This window comes from Balaenoptera musculus, chromosome 3, assembly GCF_009873245.2.
Source record: "Balaenoptera musculus isolate JJ_BM4_2016_0621 chromosome 3, mBalMus1.pri.v3, whole genome shotgun sequence".
Lineage (NCBI taxonomy): Eukaryota > Metazoa > Chordata > Mammalia > Artiodactyla > Balaenopteridae > Balaenoptera > Balaenoptera musculus.
This window is the reverse complement of record NC_045787.1, coordinates 16,169,474-16,190,151: the sequence shown is the minus strand read 5'-3', so window position 1 is coordinate 16,190,151 and position 20,678 is coordinate 16,169,474. Positions and strand designations below refer to the sequence as shown.

Sequence of the window (20,678 nt, the reverse complement as noted above, 5' to 3'; positions counted from 1 at the left end):
CCTTCATTCAAGATGATTATGCCTGGAATTTCTCAATTTAACTAATGAATATATTCAAAAGGTCTCATTTTAGTTGTATGACAATATTACCAGTGCTGGGAACTCACATTCAAAAAATTCCCCTCAAATATGTACACACTTTTGAAAGTGTTTATAATGCTGATGTAAATTTTTTAACATTTATTTTAACCATATATATGAATGCTTTAAATCAGCTATGCCATCTCAAGTATGTGATGCCTGTGGGCAGTTGTATGGGAGTAAAGATGTTTTAATTTATTTTTAAATTTATTTAATTTATTTTAAACATTTTTGGGAATTGATGAAATTATACATAACGTAAATAATTTCTTTCAGATAGAAAAAGCAGCAATTTTCTGAAAAAAAGATACTAGCACACAGGTGAAAACACATGCTTGAGCAAACAGCCTTGTTTATGCTAGATAAGACAAGCCACCAAACTTCTCTCAACCTCAGTTTTTACATCCATTAAGTTTTGGTTTGAAATATCTACTTTGTAGCATTGGGGGAATTAATGACGCTGTATAAAGATATTAGAGTCAAGATGGACTTTTCTCTAAACAGAAGGCAGTTATGGATAATAAGTTACAAAGATGAAATTTAAAATGGAATAGTTATACCAAAATGAATATATACATATATTCATGGGTACATACATGGGTACATAAACACCTCTCTGACCAACAACCAGAACAAACTACAAAGAGTAAGAGTTAGCAAGTCCAGGCCTACTGGATCCTGCAGCTTGGTCATTGCATCCTGTGAGTTAGGAGACATTTACAAACCCCCAGAACATAAAGAAATCTAGAAGAAAAAATTAAAACCATTGTTCTTTTGTGCCTCCTGCTTACACGAACATGAATATTCAGGGAACAATAGAAACCAGACAGAGACTCCAAGCCAGGATGAGTGATCAGGAAGCCATGGGTTTAGTGGCATCTCCAAAACTGCTTTATGGCAAAGAGTGAGTAGAGACAAAAAGCTGTTTCCAAAATTAGACAGAGAGAAATGCTTATTGTTGTGTATGATAAATCTGAAAGTCAAAGAATTAAAAGATAGTCAATAAATAATAAGAAATAAATCAGAAAATGAATTCACTCTGAATCATGCAAAATACATAAATGAACAGAAAAATACTTGAATATTAGCATGTTTAGCATTTTCAAAATTAAAAAAAAGAACTTTTTTTTTAAAAAGACCTAGAAGTGATTACATGAAATGAGACAATGAAAGAAAATATTTATATAAAAATAATTTAAAAATCCTTATTAAAATAAAACTACAGTTTTTGTATAGATAGAAAAGTATATAAAGTGACATGAAAATATATAGATGTTTAGTGTTATATACATAATTATATATAAACATATACAGAAATTAAAATTTGAAATTTTGTTTATATATATGTATGTATATATGTCATGTATACATAAGATAAATATTAAAATATAAGTATTAAATATATAGAAATGTGTATAGAACTATATCTAGAAATTACATAGATTTATACATATAGACTATATAGATATAAATTATCCATACATTTAAAATTTAATTATGTGTAAACATATATGAATATATACATGTATGATGTATATATGTATATTTGTATATATATGTATATGTTGTATATACACACACACAGATACAAAGAGAGAACAATAAAAAAATGCATTACTTCTAGACTGAACACAGAGAGATTTAACAAGTCAAACATAAAATCCATTAATTCAAGCAAACGAAGTTCAGATACGTCAAAATTTTTAAAAATTGTGAGAACACTTAACAGATATGGAATATAAAACATTTGGCAGAATTAGAAAGAAATTATAGCAACAAGCAAAATATGTAGATAAAATTGCATGACAATTTTTCAAAGTTGAAAATATGTGGACCCTCACAATTAACATGAACACCAGGGACTTCCCTGGTTGTGCAGTGGTTAAGAATCACCTGCCAATGCAGGGGACACGGGTTCGAGCCCTGGTCCGGGAAGATCCCACATGCTGCAGAGCAACTAAGCCTGTGCGCCACAACTACTGAGCCCGCCTGCCACAACTGCTGAAGCCCACGCACCTAGAGCCCGTGCTCCACAACAAGAGAAGCCACCACAATGAGAAGCCCATGCACTGCAATGAAGAGTAGCCCCCACTCGCCACAACTAGAGAAAATCTGCGTGCAGCAACAAAGACACAACGCAACCAAAAATAAATTAATTAATTAATTAATTTAAAAAATTGGCTATTATAAAAAAAAAAAAACACCCAAAGGCAAGCAGAAAATCAAATCTATACTTGAATATGCCAATTTAAAAGTGCTAAACCTCAAAGATAAAGAGAAAAAATATTTAATCAAAAAGAAAAGGCAGAATATTTAAAAAGCAATAATAATTAGATCTAAAGTAGATTCCTGTTAAAAAAGAAAAAAAGATGACAGAAGTTGATAACAGTTATACGCTCAAACTGCTAAAGGAAAAGAATTTCCTATAGTCAACATTCTGTATATGTAGTTAACAGTGGTAAGCTATCAGGAATTAAGGGAGGACGGTTATTAAAGACTTTTTTCCAATGTATAAGAAAAGAAACTTTTTAATTTTTAGCTACTGACATTTTGGCAAATATTGTATTAATCTTTGCCTTCAGGATCTCTGCAAGAAATAATAGACAAAAAAGCCTTTCAATTAACATTTCATTTCAAATGTTAAAACTTGAAAAGTTAACACTAGAATAATGGAGAGTTAATAGAATAAGAGTCTGTAATTTCCAAAGCAAAGAGAGATTTTTGAAAAGTTAAATAATAAAACTTATTTCATCAGTAGAACAGAGGTCAGAAAGTAGAATAAAAGATGCAAAATAGAAGCAATGACAATTTTATTTGAAGTAGAAAGTAGTTCAAATATACCATAGTCACAGATTAAATATCATTTTTAAATATATTTTATTTTAAAAATAGACCCTTATATGTTGCTTACAAGAGATATGCCAAATTCAAAATGTGATAGGAAATTTTACATAAAAAGTTAGAAATATTTAGCTATTGCTTAAAAAAAACAACTATTGCTGAAAAAGAAAACAATTCCAAAACCAGTTTTCTTAAAATAAAGCACATTTGTTCATTTATTTAGCTCACATTTCTAAGCATTAGCAATTTCTGTTGGGTTCAGCTGGACAATTCTGCTAGTCTCAGGATATTTCAATCACTACAATTAATCAGCAGTGTACTGAATGTTCTCCTCAGTCCAAAAAAGATAAAACAAAACAAAAATAGAACAAAAGAACAATAATACATAGAAACAAAACATAAGATTATCATTGTTAACAAATGAGATGCAATTGTCTTTGTGAAAATTTAAAAGAATCCACAGAAACATCTTAAGAAACAATTGGATAGATTGCCAAATTTTGGAATACAAATAAATGCCCCAAATGGCTAGATTTTCTATATGTAAAAAATATGAATAAATAGCAAGTCAGATAAATTTAAAATGGTAAAAACAAATCAAACAAATTAACAAAAAACTCTTGTAAGATCATCAGAGAAAAAAATTTCCAATAAATAATGTTCAAGTTCACCATTTTGAAAGGCAATGTTAGTGAAAATATAAAAAACACAAAAATAATATCTTTACCCCATTAGTAAATCAACACTCAAATTTCCAAATTAATCTATAAGTTAAATATAATTTTTATCATAAACTGAATTTAATAATCTGTTAATAAAATGCAAATGGTAAAGGGTTGAGAAAAGCAAGAATGTAGGAAAAGAAGAAAAAGGATGTGTACAGTTAGAGGAAAGAGAAGAAAAGAGGGCATATCCTAACGTATCAAGATATTATAAAGATGGTAACGATTTACATCTCTATGAAAGGAAGAAATGGCTATCAACTAAAGCAATGAGTGTTTGGAGTACCTTTTCTCTGAATGGATGTATTTGCTTTGATAGATAGGACTCTTGCTTTCTTGAACAGAATGTTAGCTCAAGGAATAATCTGTTAATTGTTTCCTCTAATTATTATGAAGATGATATTATAAAGATATAAAGGTAGTGTAAACCCTGACGGCTGGCTTTTCTTTTCTTTTTTATTTTTTTGTAATGTAACTGCGTGACTAAAATTTGATTGATTGACAGGGATCCATTTCAAAGAAGCAGCCATTTCAAAGATGGCTGTCTTGAATAAACACATTGTCAGCCACTAGTAGATAGAAAGCCAGCTCTCCCATTCCCTTTTGTTCTAGAGATTTTTGGGTGATTTCAGTAACTGATCACTTGGGCTTTTTTTTTTTTTTTTTCTCTTCCCCAACTTTAAATTCCTGTTCTTATGTTTTAAATTCATCTGTAAAGAGTGAGCTTGAGAAACTCTAGGCTCCTACTCTTGACCACAATAAAAGCTGAATCCCAGAGACATATACCTTAATAGTGTTTATGCCTGGAATCATAGCTAATGTCCTCATATCAACTAAGAAGATTTTCCTCCATCTATACCCTGGTGGGATTCTCCTATTCACAGCCCAGATCTGCTTGATAAATACTTAAATTTAAGGTAATGTTTCATGTTGTTTCAGTTCTTCGCCATCTTTGTTAGATCTTTCCTGCCCTATGTTTTATCCCTCATTAATTTGGAATCTGCTAATTTATCTGAACGTTAGAGAACAAATGTCTTCTTAAGTGTTCCATCCTACGTATATAAAAGTTTCTTTATTTGGGGCCTATTTTTGTTTATTATTCACTGTGACATAGGTTAGGAATATACTGGTAGAAAACACCAGCATTTAACTAATATTCTGCTCAAGGAAGCAAGTGTCCTATCAAATCAAATACATGCACTCAAAGAGAATGTGGTCCACTCACTGCTTTGGTTGATAGCTGTTTTTTTTTTCTTTTTTCTTTTTTTCCTTTTATAGAGATATAGATCTTGTGAAATTCTCTATAATTTCTTTTATGTTTTCTATCTTTTTTTTCTCCCTCTATTTTCTTGAACATATTAATCTTAATGATTTTACAATCACTGTCAGCTAACTTAACTTTCTTAATAAAGTGATAAATTTTCTTTTTGTCTTTCATCAAGGGGACTGGGGAGACCGGACTGGGATATAATGGTCTTGTTTCTTAATATCTCTAGCAATTTTTAGTTGGGTGTCACACATAGTGTCTAAACCTAGAAGAGTCTCAAATCGTAATACATTTCTTCAGAGAGTGTTTGCTATTTTCTTGGATGAGCAATTAGAGAGGGGCATCATTACAGGTGAACCTCAGAGACATCTTGGGTTCAGTTCCAAACCACCACGATAAAGCAATTATCATAATAAAGTGAGTCACATGAATTTTTTTATGCTTTCCAGTGCATATAAAAGTTTTGTTTACACTATACTGTAGTCTATTAAGTGTGAAATAGCATTATGTCTAAAAAATGTACATACTTTAATTAAAAAATACTCTATTGCTAAAAAATGCTAACCATCTTCTGGGCTTTCAGTGAGTCATGATGTTTTTGCAATAGTAACATCAAAGATCACTGATCACAGGTCACCAAAACAAGTTATATTAATAATAATGAAAACGTTTGATGTATTGTGAAAATTACCAAAATGTGACATAGAGACACAAAGTGAGCAAATGCTGTTGGGAAAATGGTGGCATTAGACTTGCTCGATACAGGGTTGTCTCAAACTTTCAATTTGTAAAAAAACCCCACAATAGCCACGAAGCACAGTAGAGCAAAGCAAGATAAAAGGAGGTATGCCTGTACTTTAATCCAATCAGGGTAGGATTGAACTAAGTCAAGGCTAAATCAATGCTAATTTGTAGTTTTCTTTAGATTCAGCCTGTCTCTGAACTATCCCTGTCCCTAAGGCATGGCCCTTTAGGGCTTTAAACTGAGAGCCTGTTCAGGGGCCACTCATGGCCATTTAGGGCCATTCACCCTGGTCCCCTACCTTAATCATTGTCTGTTCAACAGGAAGAGATGGGAAAAAAAAAGCTCTTCTTTTCCACTTAGAGTTTTAGATCTCTGCTAAACTTTCAATTTAAACTTTCAATTTAACAAATATCTTTAGGGAGAATCAGCCATGTGTTTAAGGCCCCTTAATTTCCAGTATGACTGTGGGCCCAGGAAGGTGGGAGGGAGGGAGACGCAAGAGGGAAGAGATATGGGGATATATGTATAGGTATAACTGATTCACCTTGTTATAAAACAGAAACTAACACACCATTGTAAAGCAATTATATGCTAATAAAAATGTTAAAAAAAAATGATTGAAGGGCTAGGACATGGCACAAAAAGCTGATCATTTAAAGCTTGAAACCAAAAAAAAATAAAAAAATAAAAAGACTCGGTTAAAAAAAAAAAAAGTTCCCCATTTTCTCTGTCCCCAGCTTGGAATTCCAGCCTCTTGTTGGCTCCTAGGATAAACAAATACATTGTAATCCACAGTTCACCTTCCCACATTTTTGCCTTCTCTAGAATTTTACCCCCCTACTTACCTCGCTTCAGCAGTTCTCTAATGTCATTAAACAGAAATTTCCTTGAAGATTTCAGGCTTTTCTCTCAGTTATCAGGGAGAGTATTGGTTAGTCAAAAACTACTGTTTTATCCATATTACATTTTATACCGCAAGAACCATTTGGCAAGTTTCATTAAATAGTTGGGATATCAACTGGGCTTGGAAGAAAGGGCACAGTTCATTAACAATCTAATTATCATTAAGATGCTGGCTGTCTGGTTGCTCATGTATATGCTACAGATATTTGTTCTTAAATTTTAATTAAAATTAGTTCAGAATCCCATCCTATGTACTGAGCAAAATCAAGATCCTCTCCAAAATTTCTGAGGATTATATTATGCGAGTGGGGTATACAACATTGTCACTCTTTATGCCACTCACCAATGCAACCATTTTTTCTCTATTTCTCTGGCTTTTGTTTTCTCTGTTACTCTTCCATGCCTGCTATAATCTTTCTCCTCAAAGTACCACGTGCTCAAAGCACAAACTATTACCAAAAGTAGAATGAACAGAGTTCAGGGAAAGAGAAGCCCAGCTTGGCAGTTATCTGAAAGGGATAACAGAATGAAGAAAACTGTAGCCTAAAAATTGATGTCAAACTCATTCTTTTCTAAAAAAATCTTTACTGAGATAACATGTACAGCTAAATAAACTTAACCTATGGATGGATCCTGAAAATCCCCTCCAAAGCACAGAGGCATTGAGAATCACAAGAAGATATTTAGGTACTGGCCCAAATCTACCCATCAAATCTTACTGTATAGGAGGAATCCCTGGGATTCAGAGCTCAGAGAACCTCCCTAAGTGGATGATCAGAGAACATTGCAGGGTCATGCAGGTTGAAGGACAGAGGCAGTTAACGTATAGTGGGGTGTACTTAATATTAGAAAGAGAAAACCATACTTAAATATCTAAGGAAGACTTTTTGAGTTGATGCATGAAAATATTACCAATTTAAATATTCGGGTAAGGTGATAAAATTCAAATGGACACTGCTAAAACCTGAATTAGTAACCAGAAAGATCAAAGGAGGCAACACGGCTCGAGAGAACATTGCTTTCTCCATCACAGCCTCACAAGGTGAGCTGGGAGGTGGAGCCGTTGTCCTTGGGCACCTCCCTGCTCCTCTGAGTCTTGTGGCATTTAGCTGCCTCTCCTGGTCCCTATCATCTACCATCCCTCCAATCACTCCCCCCTTTTTGCCAAAGTCTTGGGAGCATTTTCTCCATCCATACTCGAAATCATAACTGGAAAAATTCAATGCCCATAAAAGCAAGTGGGCCAGCGCTTCAGACACCCAACACTCAATACCCCACAGTGATCGCCAAAGCAGATCCATGTCTTTAAATGACAAACGGGGTTATTTGATACCCTGCACCTCCCTAATCCTAGCACTTATCACACTGTGACCTCTCTCCCATTTAGACTGTAAGCTCTGTGAGGACAGGGAGTTTTGTCTGACTTATTTGCTGCTATATTCCTAACTGCTGCCAGAGTGCCAGACACAGAGGAAAGTTTAAATAAAAATTTGTTAAATGAAAAAAAAAGAAAAAAGAAGAAGGAAGCAACATAGAAGAATGTTTCAGAGTTCGACTCAGGAAACCAGTTGCCTCAATCTGAAACCAGGTTCCTCTGCTAACTATGTGTGAGGCCATAGCCAAGTTCTTGCTCTCAGCGTGTTTCAGCTTCCTCTTTTGTCAAATGGAGATATGGAAGCAATTATTACCATTTCATTTTTATGAAGAGAGATCAAAATACAAAGAAGTTGATATCCTGCACAAAGTGCTGCAAATTATAAAGGGCACAATGACGATAACTAAGAATTAAATAAATAAGTAGATGGGAAATTAATAAAGAAATATCTGAAGGAATTACCTGGAGTGAAGGAATATATGGGATTTAGATCCAAAAATATGTATAGTATCCCTAACTTGAGAGATAAGAAATAATTTTACAAATTTCCAGACAATGAATTTAAATTGTAAAGAGAATAATCAGTGCTGAAGTACTCATTTGCAAGATTACAAGCTAATAGTCAATGGACCTTCTTTTAGTGACATTTCAAAGAAACAACTACAATAAAATACATCTCTGCCTATTTAAGATGACACTCATATGACAATTAGGGAAGGGTATTTTAAAATACTGAATGCCTCAGAAAATATAAAAACCATGTGTCAATTATAGTAAAATTCTATTGACAAAATATTTGGAGCTATAGCGAACAAATGAAAATAAAATAAAATAAAAATGAATTTCTGAAAAAGTAAAGACAGTATAAAACAAACAATATATGATTAAATATAAAACAGAAATAATGATTTGAGTAGCATATATTCTCATAGAAGAGCAATAATGATAATATGATAGGATATATAATATTTCTTAAGAAATGTCTATGAAATGCACTTTGAATATTTTCAGTAAGAATATACTCATGTATTGTATTGAATTAAAAATGAAAAAAAACACCTGAAATACACACACACACACACACACACACAGACTCAGCCCTATCCCCTCCCCTGACATTTTACACGGGGCTGTCCAGTGTGTTCTCCTGCCTCACACTGTATTGCTATTCACGACCATTCTTATTCTCCTTTCTTAGAATGCTTTCCTCTAAAAGAAATTCTATAGTCAGCTCTTAAGTTAACATTGTTTTTTTCCTACCATTCAGTCTTCAAGGCATTGTCTGCTGTGTATGAGACAGTGATCTAAGCTGTCCAGATGCAAGGAAATAAAACACATAGCTCCTGCTTTCAAGTGACTCTCCGTCTATTTGGGAAAATAAAGATGAAATGAAATGTAACTTGCAATTGAAGGCAGTGAAATGTGAGTTACTTTAGAGAGATCATTGAAAGTCCTATAATTAAAAGAAGTGGAACATGATTTGACTTTACAGGATAGAGTCCATTCCGTCAGGTAGCGTGGATCAGAGAATACTTTTCAATGAGGTGGGGAATGGAGACAGCATAGAGATGACAGAATGCAACATTAGTCCTAAGAATCTAGCCAGGGAGATGTGGCAGAGCAGAGACATAAGCATTTTAATTCACTATTAAAAACACTAAATATTAAGCACTGTGCTGTATTTTGTGCTCCCCCCAAACAAATAAGATATTCTGCCATTAATTCTTTAGTTGCTCTAGTACCAAACTGTGGCAGATAGAAAAATTTTTGCTAAGCAACCGTCTTCAATATTTATCTGGAAAGTTATGACCCCTTACCTATTAAATAAGAAACATTTTGATTTGGAAAACAGCCAAGTGATGGATTTCTATTATTTTAACAACATATACAGCAAAATGTATATTGTAAATACATTTTTTGATAATGACCTTATTTTTATCATTAACTAATATACTGGTAATAACACAGTTTTATTTAAAATTAAAAACTGGAGTTCAGATGATAATTTTTAAGTTACAGCATTTAAAAATTATATTACCTTAAAACAACAATGAAAGCATGATATGTTTTCTGATTAAAATGTAGTTTTTTCCACAACCATCTTCTCTTTAAATTGTGATAGGTAAACTTTTCATCTTGGCATCAAAGAAATCCATTGTTTTAACCAAATATCTATAATAAATGAACTATAGCCATAATGTCATAAAGTCTGGGAGTCTAGGCTTACCCCAGGAGGGTCTGTGCATACAGTACCTTTGTTCATTCATTTTGTGATAGAAAAGTGTAGCCTAATCCACCAATATAAAATCATCATTTGTCTACAAGTCTGTTCTGCTTCATGATCTTTATGCTGCCTTTTGAGGGACTAGGTTTTATTTGATGCAAGGAGATTTGCCAGCCTAATTCCTAGGCTTAATTCCGACTGTCAAGTGCATTTGTAAATCTTACAGATTTTGGTAGGAGAAGAGATTACTTTTAACTATGTATATGTTTGTATCTCTGTTTATATTCAGGGTTCTAAATCACATTTCATGTGCCTTTCAGATTGAAAATCCTTATCGTAATTTAATTGATAATTTGCTATCAAGAACACCTACTGCTCATATTTGTCTCTAGGTTTTCTTCTTTAGATACATGTTTTCCACTTCTGTAGACATTTCCAGTCTTTAAAAATGAATGGGTTCACTAACACAACATTGTAAAGCAACTATACTCCGATAAAAATTAATTTTAAAAAAGAAAAAAATGAATGGGTTCAAATAGCACATTCTTTTTAAAATAGTGAGTGAACTGCATCAAAAATGACCATTTTAAATCATATTAAATGGAAGATTCTGTAGACTGTCACTTTCACCTTGTTGCAGAATTTTGAAGATTTTTTTTCCCTTGGTTTTATTACTTTGTATTATTTCCTTGTAATATTACTTTTAAAAGTGAAGGTCTTATTATTTATAAGTTTTATCATTTTTAACAAAATACTTAATAATCATTGTCAGGAAATACTGATTTTCCTTGTGGCTGTTTGGGTTTGGTGAAGGAATATCTAAGTTTATGTTGCATTGATTTTAAGATAAGGGATATTTTCAAATTTGACTATGAGCTGTTAAGAAGATGTCTTTTGGGGCATTTTCGTTCAGATTTCATAGTCCACTGAGAGTGAAATGCAGTTTTTTAGTTTGATACATATTGGAAATCATGAGAAATTTTACATTTATTTTGTACTTCTTTGGCATTGTCAGATCCCTAGTAGTTGATATTCCCATCATTGATTTTTGTCCTTCAAATGAGAACTCACAGCTGGTATTGTAATGTGCTTAATGTCTCTGTAGATTATAACCACTTAAAATTCTGTTTTTTTTTCCACAGGGCTTCAAGAGACCATTTAGCATTTTTTCTCCCATTCCTAAATAAAATAGCACATGCACGGTCTGTCCTGAGAATATAGTTGCAAATGATGCCTCAAACAGCCTCTAGGGGGTGTGGGAGCACCTGTGCCCCAAGTCACTACTGTCAGTGATGAGGCTGAGATACGAGACACGTTGTTTTTGTTCAGCTACGAATCTCCTTTCTCCTCCCGGTCAAGTCTCAGTCTTCACTTACTAGCATTTATCCAGTCATACTTGATAGACTCACACTATCCTTTATGGGAAGGCAGAGACTCAAAGCTTGACTAGTGAGCAGGCAAACAGTCTGTAACCCATCATGACCCCAATATGGGAAAGGGTGACTTGCAAATGTAGTGGTTTGTTTTAGTGAGTCTTTTGCTCTAGATAGAAAAATATGCTTTTATTCTCTCCTTAGTGATTTTAACCTCTGTTGACTTTTTTTTTTTTAACTTTCATGTATTTTTTTCTAATGGGTTTGTCAGCCCACAACTTAACACCTTCTTATATTCCTACTCACAGTGACAGCAAAAAAAAAAAAGGAAAACAGAACAAAACAAATAGCTGACACATATTCTAAGCAATAAAAATTTGACTAATTTTGCCATTCTGTGCCACTTTGTTTTGCTTTCCTATTGTAAAAATGTAGGTTACACTCTTTTGCCTTAATTCCTTCCTTGCTCGGAATCACGTAAATGCTGCAGGAGTCATCAACTCTACCCTCTGCCTTAAGGGGGTAAAATTTATTTAAAAACAGATTTTTAAATAATTTTAAGAACAGGAATATGTGTTTGCTTTTTCAGTCTAAGGATTTATCTTTAGAGTTTCCTTCAGTGTTTATAAATATCATGACTCCATAATTTATTGTACTTGACTCATCCATTTCCTACTAAAAATGTAGTATTTGTTAAAGGTATGTGATAAATATTGGGTAGAGGGTTTCTGTTAAATTCATATACTTTATTTTTTATTTTTTTGGTAAACCGCTGTTCTCTGTACTTCCACAGTGTCTGCAATTATTATATTATTGTGACATCCTTATGAATTATTTTAGATTTTGGGTTGGGTTTCTACTTAAAAAGCTGTTTTTCTTCTTTATTACCCTATTCATCTAAATTAACACTCTTATGCAAATTTATGTGTGTTTTTCATGAGCAAATTTGCTGATATTCTTCAAGATTCATATTTTTGTTTCATACGTATTCATGTTCTTTTTTTATGTCACAGAGTCTTGTATGCATAGATAGACATAATTAATAGCAAAGAAGGTTGAGCAGTTTTCAAATGTGGTTTTCATATGTTGATAATAGATGGTAGCTTTTCAGAAAAAGCTGTTTTCCTGCTGTGAGTGGAGGAATAGCACTCAAGAGAAAATGGCAAAATAAGCTTAGAATAGCTAGCTAGTCTATGGCATCTGATGAAATATGGATATTAATAAATTGATTACTAACCTCCTTTGAGAACTTAGAGGAGTTACCCTATATACTTATTGGGGTCACTTAAGATGGTTACAACTATTTACCAGCATTGTTTATGAATCTGAAAGCAGAGTCTTTAGACAATGTATGGTTGTATTTATCTGGGATTTAAAAAGCATCAAGGAGTGTGGCAGGTAGTCAAAGCGGTGACATTCCAGGGTGCAAATAGGAACATAATGACATATTGGATCATGCATTTGTGGTTTGGCAGAAACACAAGTGAGGCCAGGAGAATGTTTACAAACTTAAATGAACTGGCAGAATCCAGTTGAAAATTGAGATTAGGGCAATTCTAGGATTAAAAGAATGGAAAGTCAGGAAGCAGGAGAAAAAGAATCAACCTTCAGCAGAGAGCATGAGGAGATGAAGAAAGATTAGTTCATTTTGGTTTTAATTTCTTAATACATGTCAATATAATGAGGAAACTGTAACAGAAGACAGGCTCCTGCTGAGTGTAGTTCAAATCATTATTTATCAAGTACCTGTTATGTGAAAGGTACTTTGCAGGAATGCAAAAGAGCATTGTTTCCTGCATGGGCTCTGATGACAGTTAAATTATGAATGGATCTTATTGCTGCTGGAAGACCAGATAAAAATGAAAATGCTATGAAGCCATGCATATGTATCTCTTTGGTGGAAGTTAAGTCTCTATCTCCTAGCTTTTCTTCAGCTTTTAAAAAAAGTTTAGTCCAATTACAGAGCTGCATCTGAAGATCTCAAATGTTTCTGCTATTGTGATAGATTTGGAAATATTGCTGTAATAGTCTGCTAGGCTATACTTGAGATAAAGTTTACCTTTATGTCTGCATGATCAGATAAGGAATCCGTTGAAATGGCAGGGAGGGTATGGGCATCTGATAATTTACGAGTTTTGAAGAACACACGATTTTTTTTTAAATCAATTCACCGTAAATGTAACGGTTTATTTCTCAATTCTATTCCACCGGTCTCTATGTCTGTCTTTATGGCAGTACTACAATGTCTTGATTACTATAGCTTTGTAGTCAGTTTTGAAATTGGAAGCGTGAGTCCTCTGATTTTGTTCTTCTTTTTCGGGATTGTTTTGACTATTTGAGATTCACTGCATTTCCATTTGAATTTAGGATGAGTTTTTTCCATTTCTGCAAAAAACACCAATGGAATTTTGATAGGGATTACATTGAATCTACTTTTGGTAACATTGTCATCTTAACAATATTAAGTCTTCCAACCCATAGACATGGGATATCTTCTCATTTATTTAGATATTTAATTTCTTTCCATGAAGTTGTGTAGTTTTAGGTATACAAGGCTTGTGCTTCTTTTGTTAAATATATTAAACATTTTATTCTCTTTTATGCTATTGTAAATGAAATTTTTTATGCATCTTTATTGGAGTATAATTGCTTCACAATGCTGTGTTAGTTTCTGTTGTACAACAAAGTGAATCAGCCATATGCATACGTATGTCTCCTCCCTCTTGAGCTTCCCTCCCACCCTCCCCATCCCACCCCTCTAGGTGGTCGCAAAGCACCGAGCTGATCTCCCTGTTCTATGCTGCTGCTTCCCACTAGCTAACTATTTCACATTTGGTAGTGTATATATGTCAATGCTTCTCTCACTTCGCCCCAGCTTCCCCCTCCTCACCCCATGTCCTCAAGTCCATTCTCTATGTCTATGTCTTTATTCCAACCCTGACACTCTTTTTTAGGTTTTAATACTTTCCAAGATATAAGGTAATTTTGGACTTTAATGTAGGATGTGTTTTTGCCCCACGGAGTATTTTAAAAGCATGCCTTATTTTAACTTAAACTGTACTACAGTTTATGAAAGTAGCACAGAGATTAGAACCTTTCAAGATCTTTCAAACCATTGAACAAAGAAATAATAGAGCACATACTACTAGTTCAAGAAAATTATATCTGAGTTTTAGAAGCACTGTGTTACTTGTATTATACTGTTGTATTCTGTAGCCGTCTGTCCCTATAGAAATATAGAAGTTGGAAGTATATCTATCTACCCAAACTTGTCTTTTACTATAATATTTTTTGTGTGAAAGATCCCCCCAAAATGATCAATTATGAAGTCCCTGGACTTCTTATAGTTGCAAAAATAAAATTTTGTTATTATTATTGTTTTTCAAAGGACTCAAAATTTCAATTCTTTCGCAGTCATCACAATAATATTTGTAAATATCTCCATGATTCAGCTATTGTATATCTGCATGGCAGTCTCCCTGCTTCCTCCTATATGTGTCCGTATCATTTTCTGAACAAAATGGGATATGCAACAAAATAAATAATACATTGTCATCTATTTTGAAAGACTAAACCATGTTCAAGGCTATTTCCACATTGCATCAAAGTTATGGTTGCTGGGAATGTCAGGAAAATATTGATTATATTCAGAAAGACATTAATTACTAAGAGAGTTTCCCAAATTTTTCTTTAAATTTCTAAGTCATTTCAGGCCCCTAAATTCATATAAGACATGTAGAATTTTCACACTGTTTGTTTCAAAGATTCTTCATATGACATACTTTTCTAACTCTTTTATCACAGTCAAGGTCTTCTAAACTGGGTTAAGGTATCACTTTTAAGATAGTAGACCCAAATTTATATGCTGTATTCGAATGAAGTCTTCTCAATAAAGATCTGCATAAAAATTCCATATTGTTATTGAATCCTTCTGAGACTGTTTTAGATCTATTGCCTCATTGCTGCATTCAGATAGTATATGTATTTGAAAATAATAGATGTTACTCAAGATCTCTCCCGTATGATACTTTTCAAAGTTTACTATCTAACACATATCTTTAGTTCCTGTCTTCTTGTTAGTTTAAGGTCTTTGTGCTAGCTGTTCAAAATCTCCTTAAATCTTAATCCAATACGTTAGCTATATTAGCTTGGCTTCCAAGTGTTCTATAATCTTCTGTCTTCATCCAAACTCTTGACAGTTAGAATTAAGAACCAAACTTGGGTACACATTATTAGAGATTGTCCTTTTTTTGACATTGATAATTAGCTCTTCTCATCCACAGATTTTACATCCTGCTATGGTTTCCCTTTATTCAATTGATATTAGTTTTTTATCCAGTTTAAAGTTATGCAAGACTTTCTGTAATACTTGGTTTATTTTTTAAACATTGTATTTCAAGTTTAGAGATTTGCTGTTCTTCTTGTCACCTAATATTTCAGTTTCAGCAAGACAAAGTTTGTTCTCATATGTATATGTATATTTATGTGTGTGTGTGTCTGTGTGTGTGTATATATATATATATATATATATATATATATATATATACACACACACACATATATATATCTTCTTATCCCTTTCATTTTATTTCAGAGTTTCTTGTTCAAGTTCAGTGAGCCTACTGCCAAGTACAGTTTTTGCAGTTCCAGGGAGGTACACAATATCCCTTGTCAAGAGTTCATTATTCTGCTGTGCTAAGCCTTTCTGGGTAGGAAGCTCTTTGCTTCCTGAATCCTCTTTTTCTTTTCAAAAGTCAAACCTTCAGCTGGAAAAACGAAAGAATATTGTCATGTTTCCATGTGTGAGAACTTTCTATTTGAGAACTTAAAATTCACTAGAAACATATTCAGGCTTTCTTCTTGTTTCTCATCATGTTTCTGATTGCATTTCCAATAATTATCTTGAAAAAGAACATGCTTCCAGATTAAGAATGTAAAGTGGACATGAGGCTAGAGCCATGAAAGAGAGTCCCCATCTACCCCTGCATGTTATCATGTCATTCCACACATTATGATATTTACTGAGACCAGGGACCAGTGTCTTACATCTCTTCTTCAGAGGACTGGCAGTGAAATTCTCAAACGTGTTTTTGCCTATGAGCACATGTTCATACCTCTTCCTTAGGCTAAGGAATTGTGCATATATGCAAGTTTATATTAATCATGAAGCAACATCCTACACCTGATAGATGTGCTTACTCAAAGGTCAGGTTTCCAGGAGGGTACCTGTGATGGTTATACTCTTAAAAACACGCGTGATGCAGTTTCTCCTCTTTTTTTCCCCATCATTCTGAAACCTCCTTCAGAGTAGGCAATCGACACACTTTTCTTTAAATTTCTCTTCTTCCAGGTGAGAAAATATTTTTAATAACTTATTAGATTATTTATTTATGTTCTATAACAAACCTTCAACAACTTATACATATGTATGTGCATATATGTGTGTATATAATTTTAATTTACGTATATAATGTGTATTATTCATGTTTTATTACCTGTATTATATTGAGTATTTGAAATATTTATTATCTTTCTATTGCATTAGGTTGGCAATGTACAACCAAGAGAATATAGCTGTAGGGTGTTGTATCATGTCTATCATAAGCATACTCATAATTTAAAAAATTCCAGTTTTCAGAATAAGAGAAATTGTTAGGAGAAGAAGAATCCCTAAAAGTAATTGTCTAATGATTTACTGACTTTTTTAGTCACAGTTTGGATGCTCTGGGAAGCAGGCTCTGGATTGGAGTTTAGGGGGCAGGATGTTTATTGGAGTGTGCCCTCATGATCGACATCTGTGGACCACAGTGGGAGGGGAACAAAGAAAGGCAGAGTGAGCAATTGAGCTGCCATGCAATTTGAATGTGTCCATGGCTGACCCCATGGGAAAGCTCTGGAACTCAACTTGCCCTTCAGTATTTTCTGCATTCAGCAGAAATGGCTTGACCTTTATAACCTTGCAGCAATGAGTCATTGGTTATGTGCTGCTCCAGAAAAGTGTAACCTTGGGCCAGGTGGCAATCTACAGTTCGGGCAACAAGTCACTTCATGCAGGGGTTCTAAGCAGCACATGCAAGTGTGCACCAAAAGGGTCTTTTAGCTAACAGACATGGCAGGGGGACTAACAATGATAAGATAAACATTTCCTATGTGCACCTGAGGCATCAATACCAACTGGAAGGGAACTGGTGGAGAAGAGGCAGTATGACATCCTGGTTTTGAACAGGGTTCTAGAATGTATTGGGGTTGTCGCTTGATTATTCACTAGCTCTGTGATTTGAGGCAATTTATCCTCTGGGACTGAGGTTATTTATTTTAAAATTATTATTCCTAATAAAAATGATTTTCCCTAAAATGTAAGGAATTGAACATCCTCTCCCTTATAGGGTTGTGTGGACTGATCAAAATAGATCATGCAATCATTTACTATAGTACATAGCATTTTAAAAGCAAATAAAAAATGAAATTAACTATTTTATTCATCATTAACATACCCATGGTGTGCCCACTATAACGAGAGTGCTTCAAATCACAAGTTTAAAATAGTTTATCAATTGATCTGGTGTCTCCATAAATACATTATCTGTACCAATGATTCTTAAACAGTTTTGTACATTAACCGCACCCAAGGTTCGCTAAAACCATAGCTGTCTATTTCTGTCACTTATATTCAGAGTCACCAGGTTTCTGGTAGGAGCCACTGGCTCACCCCGAAGTCTGGTATCCACGTATCCTTTTCAGTCCTTTGGCTATGACGCCCATTCCCCAAATGCTTATCGCTTCCTTCCTCCTCTGTCATCCACTACTTCCCCTCCCCTTCAGCCCAGGCCCTATTAACGTTTCGCATAGGTTTCTCCATTGGAGAATGAGTTTCAGTCCCTGGTTAATAATCTCCCCTTCACGTTCCTCTATCCATTTCATAAACGGAAAAGAAATCACACATGCCCATTTTATCCATTCAAGGAAATGTGACTCTTCAATGGCGGCTTCACTAAGTCCATGTTGTTCTGCTTATGTCTGCCGTAGATAACACAGCCAGCATTCTGACAAGGCGGAGGAGATTTAGTCGAACTATTCAGGATGTGTATTACCTCCCCATTATGATCTCTGACGGTGGAATCCCCTCTCTCAGCAGCAGCAGTACCCTCACCATCAGGGTTTGTGCGTGCGAGAGAGACGGGCGCGTGCGGACCTGCCGTGCAGAAGCCGTCCTGTCCTCGGCTGGCTTGAGTACAGGAGCCTTAATCGCTATTCTACTGTGCGTCGTCATTCTCCTAGGTAAGTCATTCTGCATCTTAATGTGTGATGGCAATCCTGGGTGTACCCTGCAACGGCGTGTTAGAAAAGGGCGAAAGAGACACACAGAGAGAGAGAAAGAGTCATTTTGACAAAACTTTGGAATTAGTAGTGCTTTACGTGTTAACAAGACATGGCTGTTTCTTTTCATTAACTTTCTCAATACCACAGTTCATCTGGAAATGATTTGGTTCAAATGTGATGAAAGAGTTGAAATAGTAAAAGAAGGGATACAATAAGAGAAATCTTTTTGGAAAGGACCTATTTTAGAAAGAATTGATATTAAATATTCTAAATTTCCTATTGAAAGGGCATTTACAATTTATTTCAAAGAACATAAGTGACATTACTCTGTGATGAATCTAACCACCAAATAAAAGGAATAAATTTCTTGTAGAAATTTCTATCAGCCTAAAGTGAGTTTATCTTCAATCTTAGCTGAATTTTAAAGGACTAAATATAAAATAATTTTTGCCTCAGCGATTTCAAATTTTATTAAATTAAAACTAATACATTTTTTTAGTTTATTTTTACATTACATTTTATTTTAATAGAAAATACTTTCTCTAATTTTTTGTTATCTTTTTAATAGTTGGAATCTTATCACAACTGCATTTGAAACTAATATTACTATAATCTCTTTAGAATTGCTATACAAAACAAGAAAGGAAATCCAGATTTTTTTTATAAGAAAGGCAGATGTAAATAATCTTTTGCTTTACAGTTTAAAATGGGTATGTATATATTTTCCAGTGTGTCCTCTCCCTCTGGTTTTCTCTTAGGAGCCTTATCTTTTGTTCTTTTCTTGCTACTGTGCATATGTAAGGAAAACAAACAAACTACGTACTTTGAGACACAGATGTTTTTGCAAGGAATATCCCTTGTTTTGTGCCTGGGTTAGAAGACAAATTACCCGTACAGAGGAGTGGAGATCAAGGTGGAATAAGACTGAGTGGAAAAGATGTTTAGGCAGGTTCGAGGCAGGTTGGGGTAAAATGGCAAAAACGGTGGGCTTTGTTCTAGGAGTTTAAGAAGTTGAAAGCAGGGGCGTCCCATCATAAAATTTGCATGTTGAAGAAAGATGATTATGAATGAAGGGGAGAACAGATCTCATGATGGTAAAGAGAGCAGGTAGGCAAACCAACTAGGAATATGACACATTTGTCTCACTCAGATATAGCATAATTTGGACCAGTAGACTTAAAATGGAGCTGAAGAAAGGTTGCTAATACCAAGATGTTTTAGGTGAAATCAAAAGTGATCTTGGGTAATAGGCTGCAAATCACAGGATGGAAATATTTACCAAAATCTTTACTGAATGCTTACTGGAAGTACCTGAGATTCCATTTGAAAACTGCAGTGTTAATTATTTTAGGTCAGTGAACAAATATTTAATGTTTATGACATGGTGTCTTTTCTTGGAACAAGTTTCCAAGGGCTAAAAGTAAAATAGCCAAAAATTAAAAAAAAAAAAAAGTGATCTTGGATAAACTGGATATGAGACTGAGTTAGAACAGTATCAAAGAAGACTTTTCATCTCTTGCTGAATGTGGGCCCTGATCTTCCCTGAGTTGGGGGACAGCAGAAATGCATTTTGTTGATGTCACCACAGCAAGAGTCTATAAAGAGAGAGGATAGACTAGGACTGAGCTGTGATAAACTCCAGTGTGATCGCTAAATCAAGAAGGATGCGATAGCTGAGAGCAAAGGAAAAATCACAGAACAAGGAACAAAATTAGTAAGGTATAATATCCTAAAACAAAGAAAATAAGTGCATCAAGGAGGACAGAGCATTCAACAGTGTTCAAAGCTGCCCAAAAGTTAAATAAATTGAGTCGCAAAAAGTATCAG

General features: G+C 34.1%; 1 protein-coding gene across 4 annotated transcripts in view; it reads left to right on the top strand.

Moving 5' to 3' along the window:
- CDH18 (cadherin 18) overlaps positions 1–20,678 on the top strand; it is a 588,690-nt gene that overhangs the window by 559,860 nt on the left and 8,152 nt on the right. For 2 of the 4 annotated variants that reach the window (XM_036849393.1, XM_036849392.1), the window contains exon 11: positions 18,558–18,809. In XM_036849393.1, coding sequence (XP_036705288.1) covers positions 18,558–18,809 — 252 coding nt within the window. The remainder of the gene's footprint in view (positions 1–18,557; positions 18,810–20,678) is intronic. The other 2 variants (XM_036849395.1, XM_036849394.1) reach the window with 2 other exon arrangements.